This window comes from Manduca sexta, unplaced genomic scaffold (genome assembly GCF_014839805.1).
Source record: "Manduca sexta isolate Smith_Timp_Sample1 unplaced genomic scaffold, JHU_Msex_v1.0 HiC_scaffold_2216, whole genome shotgun sequence".
Lineage (NCBI taxonomy): Eukaryota > Metazoa > Arthropoda > Insecta > Lepidoptera > Sphingidae > Manduca > Manduca sexta.
The window spans coordinates 11,087-26,043 of record NW_023593158.1 but is presented as its reverse complement, the minus strand read 5'-3'; the positions used below and the strand labels follow the sequence as shown (position 1 = coordinate 26,043).

Genomic DNA, 14,957 nt, shown 5'->3' with positions numbered 1-14,957 from the left:
GGGCTTCTTACTAAATATAACGTACCGTTTCTCGGATCTATTACAAACGTTCTTTTTATGTCAGGATCATTATCATTGAATATGTAATATTTCATTTTGAAATTCTCGTAATATTCTGTCAAATTCAATGTTACTAGTTCTACAGGTGTATTGACGTTTTCTTCAATCTCCAATTCGTAGTACCGGGATATGAATACTGGTTTGTCAGAAACTTCTTGTTCATCTGGCACATCAGTGACTGTCAACATTAATATAGCTGTTGAGCTCAAACTGGGTCCTAAATCTGATGCTACTGTAACATTGTGTACTGTCTGAGTTTCATAATCTAAACGTCCGGTAGTAGTGATTATACCCTCCTTAGAGTCAATAGCGAAAAGATTTATTTGGTTTTTCCTTTGAGGAAGACTGTATAAAATCAATCCATTGCCATTACCAACAAAGTCAGAATCGTTTGCGTATACTCTAGTAACAGTCGTGCCAATTGGCGCATTTTCTTCCAAAGTTGCTTTATATACCGGTATCATCATGACTGATTCAAAGTTGTGATTGGATAGCTCATCAGCTTCTGGATGTTTCCATTCGAAATTTCATCAAAACCAAAGAATTTTGGAGCATTGTCGTTTATGTCTAAGACCTGAACTTCTACGCTGACAGAAGATGACAATTTCTTCTCTTGACCATTATCTCTGGCCACGACGGTAAAAATATATTTATCCTCCTTTTCTCTATCTAATTCTCCGTTAACACTAAGGACTCCACTTAAAGGAGATATCTCGAAAGGCAAATCTTCACTAGTGGGTTGCAAAAAGTAAGTTAAATTTGCGTTTTGACCAAAATCAGCGTCTGTGGCATCGACCTTTCCTAGAACTCTTCTGGTATACTGTGCCTCCTCGACATTGAAATTATACCATGATTTTTGAACATAGGAAGTGATCGTTAACATCTTTACGTAAACTCGTATCGATATATTATCACTTAGATCTCCTCCATCTAAAACCGTTATATTAAGTCCTAAACTCCGATTCTGGGGGCAATGACCTTGCTACAATCACATTACCGTGTCTTTCATTTATTACAAAGTATTTCTTTTCTAAAACAGCATTTGATGGCAAAGCGTTTGGTGGGGTGTAAACTTCAGATACAAAATCGTATCTTAGCTGGCCATTCACACCACTATCTTTATCAATAGCGTTAAGTTTCAATATAGTAGATCCTATGGCAACATTTTCGGGAACCATAAATAATGGACCTAGATTTTCCACGTCTAAAGCAAACTTATTTTTGGGTAAAGCTTTAGCTTTAGCTTCACCAGATGTCTCATTCGGATTTTCTCGTGGTATATTTTCACATAATTGTTTTCATCGGCTTCAATTAATTCTACATTTTCACCCAGAGGAATAATGATTTCATTAAATTTCGGCACGTTATCATTTTCATCGACTATAGTTATAGTAAGTTGTGCTTCAGAACTCAAACCTCCTCTATCCCTAGCTACTATTTTAAGTACGTATGTACTTTTTTCTTCTCGATCTAAATTATCGCCAACAAACGTAACAACACCAGTATTCTCATCTACTTCAAATAATTCTCGACCTTCTCCAATTATTGTATATGCAAATAAAGCGTTTTGTCCTTCATCTGCATCTTTAGCTATTATTTTATTTGTCATATCAACTTGTGTCCCTCTTTTCGAGTTTTCTTTAATAAATCCTTCATACGCAGTGGAGTCGAATACTGGCGGGTTATCATTATCATCATCAACATAAATTGTAACTTGGTAAATGCCAGCGCCGGATATGGCACCCTTGTTGAATTCCGCTATTACTGTCATTCTATATGTGTCTCTAGTTTCTCTGTCTAAAGGTTTTTGGGCATAGATCGTACCGTCTTGGCCTAAAAAAAATATTAATGTATTTTTAAATTTACGTAATATTATAGTTCAAAACGTATGATAGCTTCGGTTTTGATTAATAATACTAGAAAATTGATTTATTTGTATAGAAAATTTGCAATTGGTATTAATTAATATTAGTAAAGTTCTTTCAACAAAGACATATCTATACCTATAGCAATATCATCCGTCACGTCCTGCTGGTTGGCTATTAAAAATCTGATATTACTGGAACTGTTGTTTGATATAGAACTTATGTTTAGTTGGAATATTTGTCCTACAGTCGCTCCTGCTATATTTTCTTTAACATGGAATACTATTGGAGAATGAGCTCCTCTGAAACAAAATGGAATGTTTGAAGATATTTTATTAAGATCTCGCAATATGACGTCAATTCATAACATTATCGCGAGAAATAAGATAAACATAGCATTCACACACCCAATAAATAAGTACGAAATTATAATCGTATATACAAAATTAATTTATAAGTACCTCAACAGAACTCCTCTCTCATCATTAACATCTACAACATGGACAGTGGCGTTTGTAGTGACTGTGATGTTGGTGTTTTCCCTCATAGCGACAGCTTCGAAGTCGTACATCGGCCGGTCGTACTTACTGAGCTCGTCGATTACAGTGATCACTCCAGATCTCTCTTCTACTGCGAACGGTACTGCGGCAAAGATAACCGAAACATTATAATTCAATAATATTTAGGCTTCAATAGTTTTTCATAATTTACGTCATTCATTAACTTATGATCCCATAATAAAGGGTTTTACTAACGAGGCTCCTGGATGACAAGTAATATGCGATTGAAACTAAATGATGCCGAATTAAAAGTCTGTTATGTGCTACTAAATATTTTTATATTTAAAGGTTATTTAGTCATCCACATTTTATTTATAACCCACGTACTTTTATTTGTAGATCTATCCCAATATTACCACTGTAAAATATAAGATATTCAAAATGTATTACAGCTAAAATGGTTTCAAAGTATCTAAGAGATCAAGGTTAGCTTAAGCGTTACATTAATATCATTTTAAGTATCCTTAGAATATAATTTAAGTATTCCATTTGATTCAGATCACGCACGCTTTAGTTTATCTAATATTCTTTTTGTGGGTCATATTTTTGTATCCACGCATTGTGTGATCAGTGGGCTTATTGAAGATGTGGGCGAGTTTAGTTTGAAATTTTACATGTTAGTTGCAGTATGTGTATCAAGGTTATTTATACAGTCGGTGGAAAATATGTTCGGTAATTACCACTTTTAGAATTTTTTTATTGATAAAAAATTCTTGTTTTGCGTATACACAATATACATACCTCCTTCTTCATATCCATGTAGCAAGTCATATGATATCTCACTTCTATCGAGTGCATCACTGACACGAATTTGACCAACGCTAGTACCAATGCCAACATTTGACCCAACCCAGAACTCGTATGGAGCTCCAATGAAGTCAGGTCTGTCTGGTTTGTTACCTGGAAATAATAATAGTTTAAAACCAATGAAAGTTACAAATATGAACATGTTTTTTTTTTATTTTATCTCATTAAAATGTTACTTTCGTTTTCCGTTTATTCATTAATTTGAGGAGATTCTACGGTTAACACAATGTCAAACAGAATGATGGCTCAGCTTCCTCATTATGCCTTGACGTTTGTTCGCCATTAGGGAGCTCTTTTTAGTCAAAAGAAATTCAGTAAAATTGGAGCAATCTTGGAAGAAATATTGTAAACAATAATTGTAATACCTTTTGTTGCTCTCGTAACATCAATTGTGACAACTGCCAAAGAATATCTCCTTTCACTAGGATTAGCTGGTTGATCCGAAGCTTCTACAAATAGCGCATGTCTCCCTTCAACAATTGGTGATTCAGCCACACTGACAGTGCCACTCTCAGCATCTACTTGGAAGGCGACGTAATTGTCAAATTACTAGTTCTTTGTAAATCATACAGCACCATACCATTCCTCCCCAAATCAGGATCAACAGCCTTCACTTTACCAATAAAAGACCCAACCTTAGCATTTGATTTTATTGTAAATTCGTATAAGTTACTCGGCACGAATGTTGGATTGTTGTCATTGGCATCTAGTAACGTTACTTCGACTTTAACATAAGACATGAGTTCATCTTCAAGATATTCTATGTTTTCTTTTTTAGGACCAAGTTTGTCTGGGAATACGTATGTTGTTTTGTTCTTTGATACTGGTGTTCTAGTTGTAGTGGGTTGCCGACGCCATTTTGCGACTCGCTGCTTATCTAAAAAGGTTCCAACTATGCTTGGATTTTTCTCTTTCGCGAATACTTTCATTCTTATTGATGAGTGGACTTCTCTGTCTAAGACTGACTGAAAAGTAATAAAATCTTAAAAAAAGTTAATTGTTAAGTGTAAGTAGATCATAATAATTTCTTATTTAAAAAATATTTAACAATGGTGGAAAGATAGATCAAAACCCGAACGCATATTTTGCAAATATTATTTCAATTATAATTATTCGATTTAGAATTTGTTATAATAATTTAAAATATACCTGATTTCTAACAGTTAGCCAACCCGTTCTAGGATCTATAGAGAAAGCGCCTTCTTGATCATTGAGTTGATAAGTGAACTCTCCATTTTCGCCTTGGTCTTTATCTGTCGCCATTACTTGAAGAACGCTGAAACCTAGAAGATGCCAAACCCATATAATTAAGTCTTCATTTCGTAAACATAAATCTATGCATTTTCCTTCGATAGGCAAAGACATACTTTATAGTATGCCTCGACATTTCTTAGTAAATTTTTGTTGTTCTTATTTAGAAATAGCTATTTAAAGATAATATATTTTAATACGCAATTCATTCTGTAACCATTGGTAATGTCTGATTACTTTAATTTTTGCTTATAGATCTACGTGTATGAAAATTGAGATGATAAGTATTTTTTGTTTAATTCTACGTGTTTTGAAACCAATATTTTTCAATAATGATTCACATAATAGATCTCACTGACCGTGTTATATGTCAAGGCGTGATATAAAATTAATAACTCTTCGACATTTTCAATTTAATTAGTTGCCCGGTTATCGAGTTACTTCCATCAAGGTTCTTTTTCCCACCTTCATCTATTTTATGTAACTTCTATGCATTAGAGAATCTCTAATGATTTATTACGTGGAAGTTACAGAGATAGATGTGAGAACGAGCAGATAATTTATCTCAACGTATATTTGATCCCACGTAGCCGAATTTCGGCCACGGCGGCCAATCTCAACGAAGCCAGGTACACAGGATATAATACTGTAGTGCACAAGTGTGTGCGTAATACACAGAGACACTCTCTATTCCTCCGTTCTCATGGTCAAATCAGACAGAAATTCGACATTACCGGAAAGCAGTCAGGCGCACGACTGTTTAGTCCCATTCGGGGCATCACATCGTCCACTTTCTAACTCTGGGCTGTAAGTGAGAATTTTAAGATGGAAAACCCAGTCATACTTATTTTGGGTCCAACCGAACCCAGGACCATAACGCGCTAGTCATACTCGTACCGCGTACGCATTACAACTACGCCACAAAAGTAGATAGGTATATTATTGTAGAAGCAACACCGGTCAGGATTTGTGTTGATGTGATTTGTGGCTTACGAAATACGCTATATTTTGGAATTTCACAACATAACACAGATGTTCAGTCCTATAATACCTACCCAGATAAACACACGTAGTACAAAATAACCAATTTATTTCCGTTCAAAAATATTTGGATTTATAAACCTTCAACGTTAGATCAAAGTGGTGATTAAAGTATTTAACAAACCATTTGGCAGATTCTCCACTATGCTGATGTTGTAAAAGTCCACTTCAAATTCGGGCAGGTTGTCGTTAAGGTCTAGTATTTCTATCCTCAACCCTCGCTTGAGCAGCCTTCAACGGATTGTCCACTTGTGATGCTTGAATTTGTAGTACGAACGTGTTTCCTACGAATAAAATAGATTGAATTTTTACTTTTATCTGGCATCTGAGATCTCATATTCTCTAAACATACAATATAATTAACGAAGAAGAATAGATCTTTATAAAACATAGTTCACCAATTTGTGGTATATTAATATAGAAATATGTAAATTTTGTCAAGTAAATAGGATTTGAATAAAATCTCACCCGGTAATCCGGTCTCGGCTTCAAGATCTATCTCTTTCTCCAAAAATAAAGATCCATTATGAGAATCTAAAGCAAAGAGTCTTCTTTCGTTCCCTGATAAAAGCTCGTACCGTACTGCAGCCTGTACGCCTATGTCCTGGTCAAATGCTCGAATTGGCTCCGGAAATAGCAACTCCCTATGAATACGTTTCCCCTGGAATTGTAATTAAAAATTTAAAATAAATTACTATGAACTTTGTCGGTGTGGTTATTAGATATACATGCAACGGACGGACAATTATCTTTAACTTCTGCTTCAGTATTAGATATGAAACAGGTTCAACGCTTATTAAATTCTAATGCAAAGTGGACTACAAAATTAAAGTCAAAGTTAGAAATTGGTAAACAGAAGATTACCAGCAAGGGATAAAACTCCGGTATTTGTGTCCTGTAAACATCTAGAGTGAACTTCGGTGGCAAGTCATCGTTGTCTTGAACTACGATGTGGACGGTGGTGTTGGAGCTACGTGGTGGAGAGCCGCGGTCCTGGAAAATAATTTTATTAAAAGGTACTGATATTTTTACAGCCTCGATGGTGGTATTACGGTACGACTAAAGAGCCGAGGTCTTGAGTTCCATCCCTGGGTCTGGTAAAGTAATATTGTTTTTTTTATAGTCAGTACCAGCTCGGAATTTGTTGCCCAATATGGTGAAGGGCTCGCCCCCTATTTCATCATGGAATGAAATGCACATTGCGGAAAGTTGCGCATCTGCCAACACCTTCGAGGATACTAGTCGAAGTCGACCGGCTATTTCACAGAAAACTGTAAAGTTCAGTTTTACTATTGCAAAGTGTTATCGGCCAGATCACTAGGAGTTTAAAAATAAAACCACGCAATCTTTGTATTAAATTTGTAATATTACTTTAAAAAAAATCTGCACCCTACTCAAGCCTCTTACGGCAATATGAATGTTCAGGGAAATCAGAATAACATTTCACCACATGACGTACTTGCTTGTTTTAAAATTTAAAATGTCACAAACAATGATCACGAATAAAGTAATACACATTCTACCCATAAACGTAACACTGTTTGCAAATGATGAAGATAATGTTATAATTAACCTCCAGACTTTGAAACTAAACTATCTAACTTAGTGTCAGCGTGATGAAGACTGTCGATTTAGTTAGGCTCTTAAACTAACTAACAGTGAAATTTCTATTAAGATTCCAACGCCGTGTCACGGATTCCAGCATAGAGGAATTCTGAAATGTTACTTTGGTTATATCATGTAGGTAACTATTTACGGAGTTATGTATTTTGGCTTTATGTTTATAAATAGATCAGGAAGGTAGATGATCAAAATATTTTCACGTTGTATCCATCGTACACATAGACAGAAATAATTATAATAGCAAGCCTTGTTCGGCGGTCAGCCGCTGTTTTTATCCAAACCGCTACAACCCTTATAACCGCTAAAGAACTAATTTGGATGAATACCTTTAAGTTACTTTATACTATTCTTTGTACTTTTATCAAGTCCAGTTCAGTTGACTTTCTTTGGATAAAATGATAATTGATAAAACAGGCCATCATAATAATGTCAACTGTCGAGTGATAAACATCAATCGTCAATCAGCACTTTATCTTGACGCCTAATTGCACTCCCTAAATAAAAACTAAAATATTGTAGGCGGTTTCCAAGGATTAACATATTATTATTCCATCCCATTTCCATTATAGGCGAATAATTCGTCAATATAATTTGAATTGTAAACAATCTAAATTAACTGGAGTGTTTCTGAGAACATTGATAATGTTTGAATGGGAATATTACTCTGAAACTTATAATTTGTTTCTGTTATATTTATAAATTCTTTAATAATACATTCATCAAACAGTTTACGTGAAGGAATAACTTTTGCCCGCGACTTCGCCTGCGTTAAAAGTCCGCTCCCAGGATAAAAATACAATATATAGGCACTATGGAATAATTTATACGTGCAGCTTACGGTTAGTAAAACAATGTTAGAAACGGTCAGATATATAGTTATTACGTTATAAAATTTCTGTTGCGATATGTTTGTCCCTCTCGAGTAGTAGAAGAGGCCCGTGCCCAACAGTGGGGCTGTATATAATACAGGGCTTGATATTTTTATATTATATTATTATATGTTTATTATGTGGTATCATTAAATATTGTCCAGCGTCGATCTCACAATGTAGTCAGAAGTCAGATCAGGTACTTATAGCTCTTTAAATCAACTTATTCAATACTGTCTTGGTCGCGGCCTAGCACGCGTCAACCATTTTTCCCGGAATAAAAAGTTCTATGTCCTTCCCATGGTCTCAAATTATTTCCATATCAAATTTCATCGAAATCCGTTCAGTAGTTTTGAGTTTATCGCGTTCAGACATAGACAAATGCGGCACGGGACTTGGTTTTATATTATGTAAGGATAATATCAATAATACTTATTGCATGGCGAATTTACTTTCATTATTATTGAACCGTAACGACTGATTTACGAGCTGTTTAAAACATATGTTATTTGCCAATTTGTTGCGTTACAAATTCATGCAATATACATAATAGCTGTAATAAATAAATAGAGCATTCAAACAGTGATTAATTGTTAGATTAATTAATAACTAGATGCGTATACTATTAATTTATAAGTGGTAGCTTTCTCTTATGTTGTATTATATTTATATTTTTAAAATAATATATTAATATATTATACCTTTTCAAAGTATTCTATCTCATTAAGTTACACTAAAAGGTTATTTTTGTGTTATACATAATTTTATACACTGTTAGCATATAATTGATACCATAAGTACTAGGCATTTATTTAAGCGTTGTGGCTCATGCTATGATTGCTTACGGGCGGAGTTTACAATTACATATACTATAACTATAATATATGTGTAACTTATAAAACTGATAAATAAATAAGTAAAACAATAGTTATTTAGTTTCGAAACTTGGTACTTAACATGAATTACGATTACCAACACTTTTTGAAGTTCCCTTTTAATGACAATATATTCCATCTTAAATTATAACTTACCGAAGCCATAATCCCAAGCCTAAACTCTTTATCCCCATCGTCATAGTCCAGCGGCTTCCTTAACAGCAGAGCTGGTTTGTGGGAGCTTTCCAGCGCGAAATGCCCCTCCTCATCTCCTGATATGATGCTGTACTGGACATCTGAGTTGGGAGTGTTTGGCTTATCCCGATCGAATGCCCGGATGCCTCTGAAGATTGTCAAACCTGGTAAAGATAGTGAGGAGTGTTTATAGTTGTACTTTATGAATATCATTTACATGCAGAACGTCGTGACCTTTTCCAGGCAGAGTGTGGGAAATGGAGCCCCTGGACTATATCATTATCTTTAAATTTTGAAAGATTTAGGGCAACCGAGTACTAATATAATAAAATCATTACACACATACTCATTCTCGTCTTTATCCCATAGGCAAAGATAGTTAAACTAATATCCGTCCTAATTCTTTCCCAGACAACTTAGTGTACATTTCAAATTGAAAACTTATAAACATTTGCTTTTTAAGAAAACCTTAGCTTTATCTTGTCCAATTGACTAATATGCAACAAATGAATATAACCACATACCAGTAGGCGTCAGCTCATCCACGGTGACGTGATACGGCGTGTCGAGGAACACCGGGACGTTGTCGTTCACGTCTTCTATGTACACGGTCACAGACAGATACGCCGATATCTGAAAAATAGATAAAGTTATTTTAAAATTGTAATTTGTAACTGATTTAAGCTGAGAATACGGGGCGCGGTACTGATTGTTTAGTTAGTAAAACATATTTGACGAAATTTTGAAGATGTTAGTGGTTTCTAGTTCATTATATTATTATTAAATAATAAAGTTAATTTTTCCTTTTTATTTAAAGGCGAAACAGATTTACAAATACATAAGTTTAAGGAATATAAACAACTTAAAGTTACTATATCTTATGAAGCAATATAGAAAAATAACTTACTGTCTAAGAATAAGAATTAAGAATTTCCTTAAACATAAACATTGTCAAACAATATTATTAACAATTTGCAACTTAAATTTCATTTCCACTGACGTAAATGGAAAGATTGTTAAATACATTTACTTTTATGTAAGTTTTAAACCCTTGGAGAAAGAGTAGGTAGCCTCTAAAAACATATTTCTAATGTATGTGATTGTGTCATGGCTATACAACTCAGCTAATCTTGGTGACAATCACTGGGAAAAGAAAACGGAATGCATACGAAATGGCAAAGATGTTAATTTAATGACATCCGCACATGTTTAATCAAAAGCGATTGCAGTCATTTAGTTGTTGAAAATGCGGATGTCAAAGTAAAAGTTAACAATTAACTCTCAATTTAGTTAACCAATAGTACACTCACTCATGCCTTGCACCATCGAAGGTGTAGGCAGACGCGTAAATGATGCATTTTCCGCCATGCGTATTTCGTCCCATGATAATACGATAGGGGACGAGCCTATTATATCCGGGCGTATACTAAGTAGGACAAACCCAATACGTACCACTTCGCCACTTCGGAATCGAACCCGAGACTTTAGCACTGCTGTTGTACCATAATACAACTACGCCTGCGACGCAGTTAACGTATAGTATGCCTGATTATATGTATATCTTTGCTTGTTAATACTTTTTATATATTTCCGCAGCTATGTAAGTATTCTATTTGGGTTTGAACATTTTTGACTAGCATTCTTGTCAGGTGAATAATCTTAGATCTGTTAGATTGTACCCAATCATGTATGCATACGATGCTCTGATAAATGGTCTGGAGAAGGTAGGTAGTTATAAAAGCTAAGCCATGTCTATTTACCACCACCGGTAGGTACTACTGCAATGTCTATTTCTGCCGCCAAGCAGCAGTGTGTCACTATTGTGTTCCGGTTTGAAGGACATTATAGCCAGTATAACTACTGGACATAATAAAACTTAACATCTCTTGTCTCAGGATGGCCAACGCAGTGGAATACCGAACAATACTTTGTAATTCAAGGTGTTGGATGGTGTTTCTACTGATCATGGGCGGTTGTATCGCTTAACATCAGACAAACAGCAAGCTAGTCTCGTCATTCAAAGCAATAAAAAAAAGAAGAGTATAAAAAAAATCGTGGGTATATTAAGGATATTAATACCGAGTCTTTGGTTAAAAATTGAAATTAAACTTCTAAAACCTATCTTACGGATACTTAATATTTCACCACTATCGGGAAGGGTCAAGGCGTGTGAGTTACGTAAATGAAGGAAACAAGAGTGATAGTGGTCGAGCCAGTCGGCGCGTTTTTCTATTAAAAAATGCAGTTCGAGCCTTTTAAACCGCGTTCACTCTTGCTATAACACTTCCTTCATTATTTCCTAGATTCCGCTGAGCTACTAGAATTTTGAAAGTACAATTAACTACAAAATAAGCAACTGGTTGCATATCGTTTCATAATTGGTTGTTTTATGCGCTTTTGAATTGCACAAAAATATTATAGTTTATGAGCTCTTATTCCTTTTCCTTATTCTTTTTGAGATGTATTTTTGAGAAGAACGTTAACCTCTCATCTTTATTTGATTGCATAAATAAAGAGCGTCTAAGTCTTTATGTTGTTTCGAAGACCTTCTATTTAAGAGCAGCGAGATAGAAATATCCTTTATTGTTATAAATACAATACTTAATAAAACATCAAAAATTCCATTCATAAAATTCTGAGATAAAAAATCAAGGGTTAATATAAAAGGACCTTGGTTGGTAAATGTTATCTTCAAACAGGAAAAGAGGGAACAATACCGGGAACCCGTGAAATTCAAATTAAAAATGTCATAATAATTCATCTGGAAGGAGATCTTTCTCGTGGGAAGGGTGACGATCAAAGTATGAAAAATATTAAAATTCTCGAAAGTATGTGGGTGAAGGACAAGTCGAATTATTTTTATTTTTATTTCATACTAGCTTTTGCACTTAGCTCTGATAATATAATGTCGGTATATGAAATAAAATGTGTATACTCCTTGATAAATTATCTATGTGCAAGTCAAAATCCTGTCATAATCCGTTCAACTGTTTTAGATTACAAAAAAATACAGAGATAAATAATAATACGCCTGATAAATTTTTGGTAGTGTGCGAATACTTGTATGAGTTTAAATATATCATCATCATCATCATCAGCCACATAAAGTCCACTACTGAACATAGGGCTCTCCTAAAAATTTTCAGACGGACCTGTCGAAAGCAACATGCATCCAGCCTAATTAATAATTCTTAATATATATTTAGAATCAAATCCTGTCATTTCACGTGATTCCATTTATTTATATGTCTCATTTATACCCCTAACAACAATATATTGTCTATTTAAATTCCTTTAAAATAGTCAAGACGCTATCGCTTGAGAACTCATAAAAAAACATTATAGAAATTATTCATAAGTCGTACCAAATCATCGCCAGCATCAAAATCACAGCCGAGTCTGAACTTGACGACATTCTGCGGCGAGTCGCTGTCTACCAGCGTGTCGACGCTCTGTGCTAACACCACGGACACGTGGGTCCTATTCAGGTCCCGGTACGTGAACAGATGGGCATCCTCTTCCTTGTCTACTGGCTGGAGGCTTAGATTCTTCCTGGAATATAAAAATGAAATTCATTTATATTTTATACGCACGTGTATGCATATTCCTAAAAATACAATTATAGCATTTTTCTAATAGTAAGTATATTTTTTTTGTACAGTGCTATCTATAAGGAAATACTCGTACTACATGCAAGAAAGTACGTTGTTTGTATTGTGTAAAGTAAGTCTGTTCCATGTCGTATAGATATTTTTTTTAAATCAATTTATTACTGACACTTTTCACCAAAACATCTAGAAACTTTCATATAAATCAGATTATATTTCAAATTATCTATAAAATGTCAATATTACCCTGAAACTCGAAATGAGGTTATTAATAATTTGTTAATAGCGCCCCCTGTACAAAATATGGTAAAACAAATATAAATATTACCGGTTTGATGTCAGAAGGAAAATTATGCAAATCTTGTTTCCAACATTAGACGTGAGATGTCGCTAATATAAATTATAATATGGTTCATAAGCTGTGGTTAGGTAGAGCACGGATGCGTGCTGTAATCTGACAGAGAATAGTCGGAGTATTATATTTTATGACCTTTTTTAATCTATAGCATAGGTCAATATGACTGCATTACTAGTACACAGACCGTATAGCCTTCTTACAAACAATTATCGTATCGAGAGGCGGCTTTACCTATTATGCAGGGTGTGCGCTGCACATCGGCGCAGTGTGTTAGGGGGCGCCGAGTGCCGCTCGCGACATCTTCAAAGAGACATGCGTCGCTCGCGATACTGGCGCTCTCAAACAGTCATCGCCCGTGCTAAGGCCGGCGAGCGGCTTCTTTACTTTACACAATAACTTTTTATTTAATATTATCAAATTAATTAAAGACTAGCTTCCGCCCGCAGCTTCGCCCGCGTGGATTTCGGACTTCAAAAGTGGAGGAGGTGCTCAATTTGTCGGGATGTTTTTTTAATGTATGGTGGTATGCAGGTGGTCCGATTGTCCGGTCAGGGTCTAATAATGGGATCCTCGTGAAATCGAAGGAAGCATATAGCATGATTCAGTATTCACGCGTGATGGCTTATTATAAGCGTATTTCATGTATAACTTTGGTGTTTCTATACCGATTTCTATGATTCTTTTTTATGGAATATTTAATTAATAATGTTAACTTTTTTAATTAGGGATGACTGAGAGTGTTATAAACGTAAGAGTAGACAAATATAATGAGAAAGCTTCGAAGTGCTAAGCTATCGGGAGTTATACGTGTTATTGTGAGTCAACCATAAAAGATAGACATATGCTGTCGTGCGATATTTTTTATATAATTTTAAGGCGAACATTTCCGTCATACATGATTTCTGTGTAGCGTTAACTGTTAAGGTTGCACACGCGACGGAAGCTTAAAAAATGGAGTAACTTCTCCCGTTTTCCGAACATTTCCCTTCACTGCTCTGCTCCTATTAATTGTAGCGTGATGAAAAGTATACTATAACCAGCTCAGGAGTATGAAAAATATTTGTACTAAGTTTCGTTAAAATCCGTGCAGTAGTTTTTGTTTCTATAACGGTTATACAGACAGACATACAGACAGACAAAAATTTTACTAATTGCATTTTTGGCATCAGTATCGATCCCTAATCACCCCCTGATAGTTATTTTGGAAATATATTTCATGTACAGAATTGACCTCTCTACAGATTTATTATAAGTATAGATTACATTGTCTCCTAGGGGGCGCCAAGGAATTCCTTGCACACGGGCGGCATATGAGCTAAAGCCGCCTCTGACCGTATCATTACAGACTTACAATTGTATTTCACACTTTCAATGGCATTGAAGTTCCCGCCTTCTACTCTTTTTTAATACACTACTAGTTTAAATGTTTACCAGCGGTGAAAATCATTTATGACATAATCACATTATTATACTTCAAAGCCTATTTAGCTTCAGCTATATCAAAAATATAACAAAAGATGAGATGTCCAGAGATGCTTGTATCTTTGAGCCTTTAGGCTTCTCTTTGCTTAACATCAGGTGCAGTGAAGTCACTTTGTCGAGCTAAATAAAAAAATGCAGCAAACAAATGTAGAGCCAAAATTGTATTTCAAATAAATACGTTTAAAATCAACAAAGAAACTAACCCACGAACACTCCATTAAACTTAAAATTTCAAAGGATTTGAACCGACCTCACGCACATAAAGACAACATTAAACTTAACTGTACACTTACTTAATTTCTAACTGTGGCGGCACAAACTTTAATTACAAGAGTAATGTTATAATTACATAAGTTGTTCTCA

At 34.9% G+C, this 14,957-nt stretch overlaps 1 protein-coding gene across 1 annotated transcript; it reads right to left on the bottom strand.

Annotated features, from left to right (window-relative positions):
• Nucleotides 1-11: 11 nt before the first annotated feature.
• Nucleotides 12-12,698, bottom strand: LOC119192001 (cadherin-89D-like; the record flags this gene model as incomplete). The annotated part of the gene is given in 17 exon segments (XM_037445855.1): nt 12-581; nt 584-1,009; nt 1,011-1,348; nt 1,351-1,893; nt 2,064-2,227; nt 2,387-2,567; nt 3,227-3,385; nt 3,658-3,819; nt 3,822-4,257; nt 4,442-4,575; nt 5,709-5,793; nt 5,795-5,868; nt 6,053-6,245; nt 6,449-6,577; nt 9,108-9,310; nt 9,671-9,779; nt 12,512-12,698. Coding segments are annotated over 17 exon segments (4,093 nt in total), but the record flags the coding sequence as incomplete, so codon positions are not given.
• Nucleotides 12,699-14,957: the final 2,259 nt, after the last annotated feature.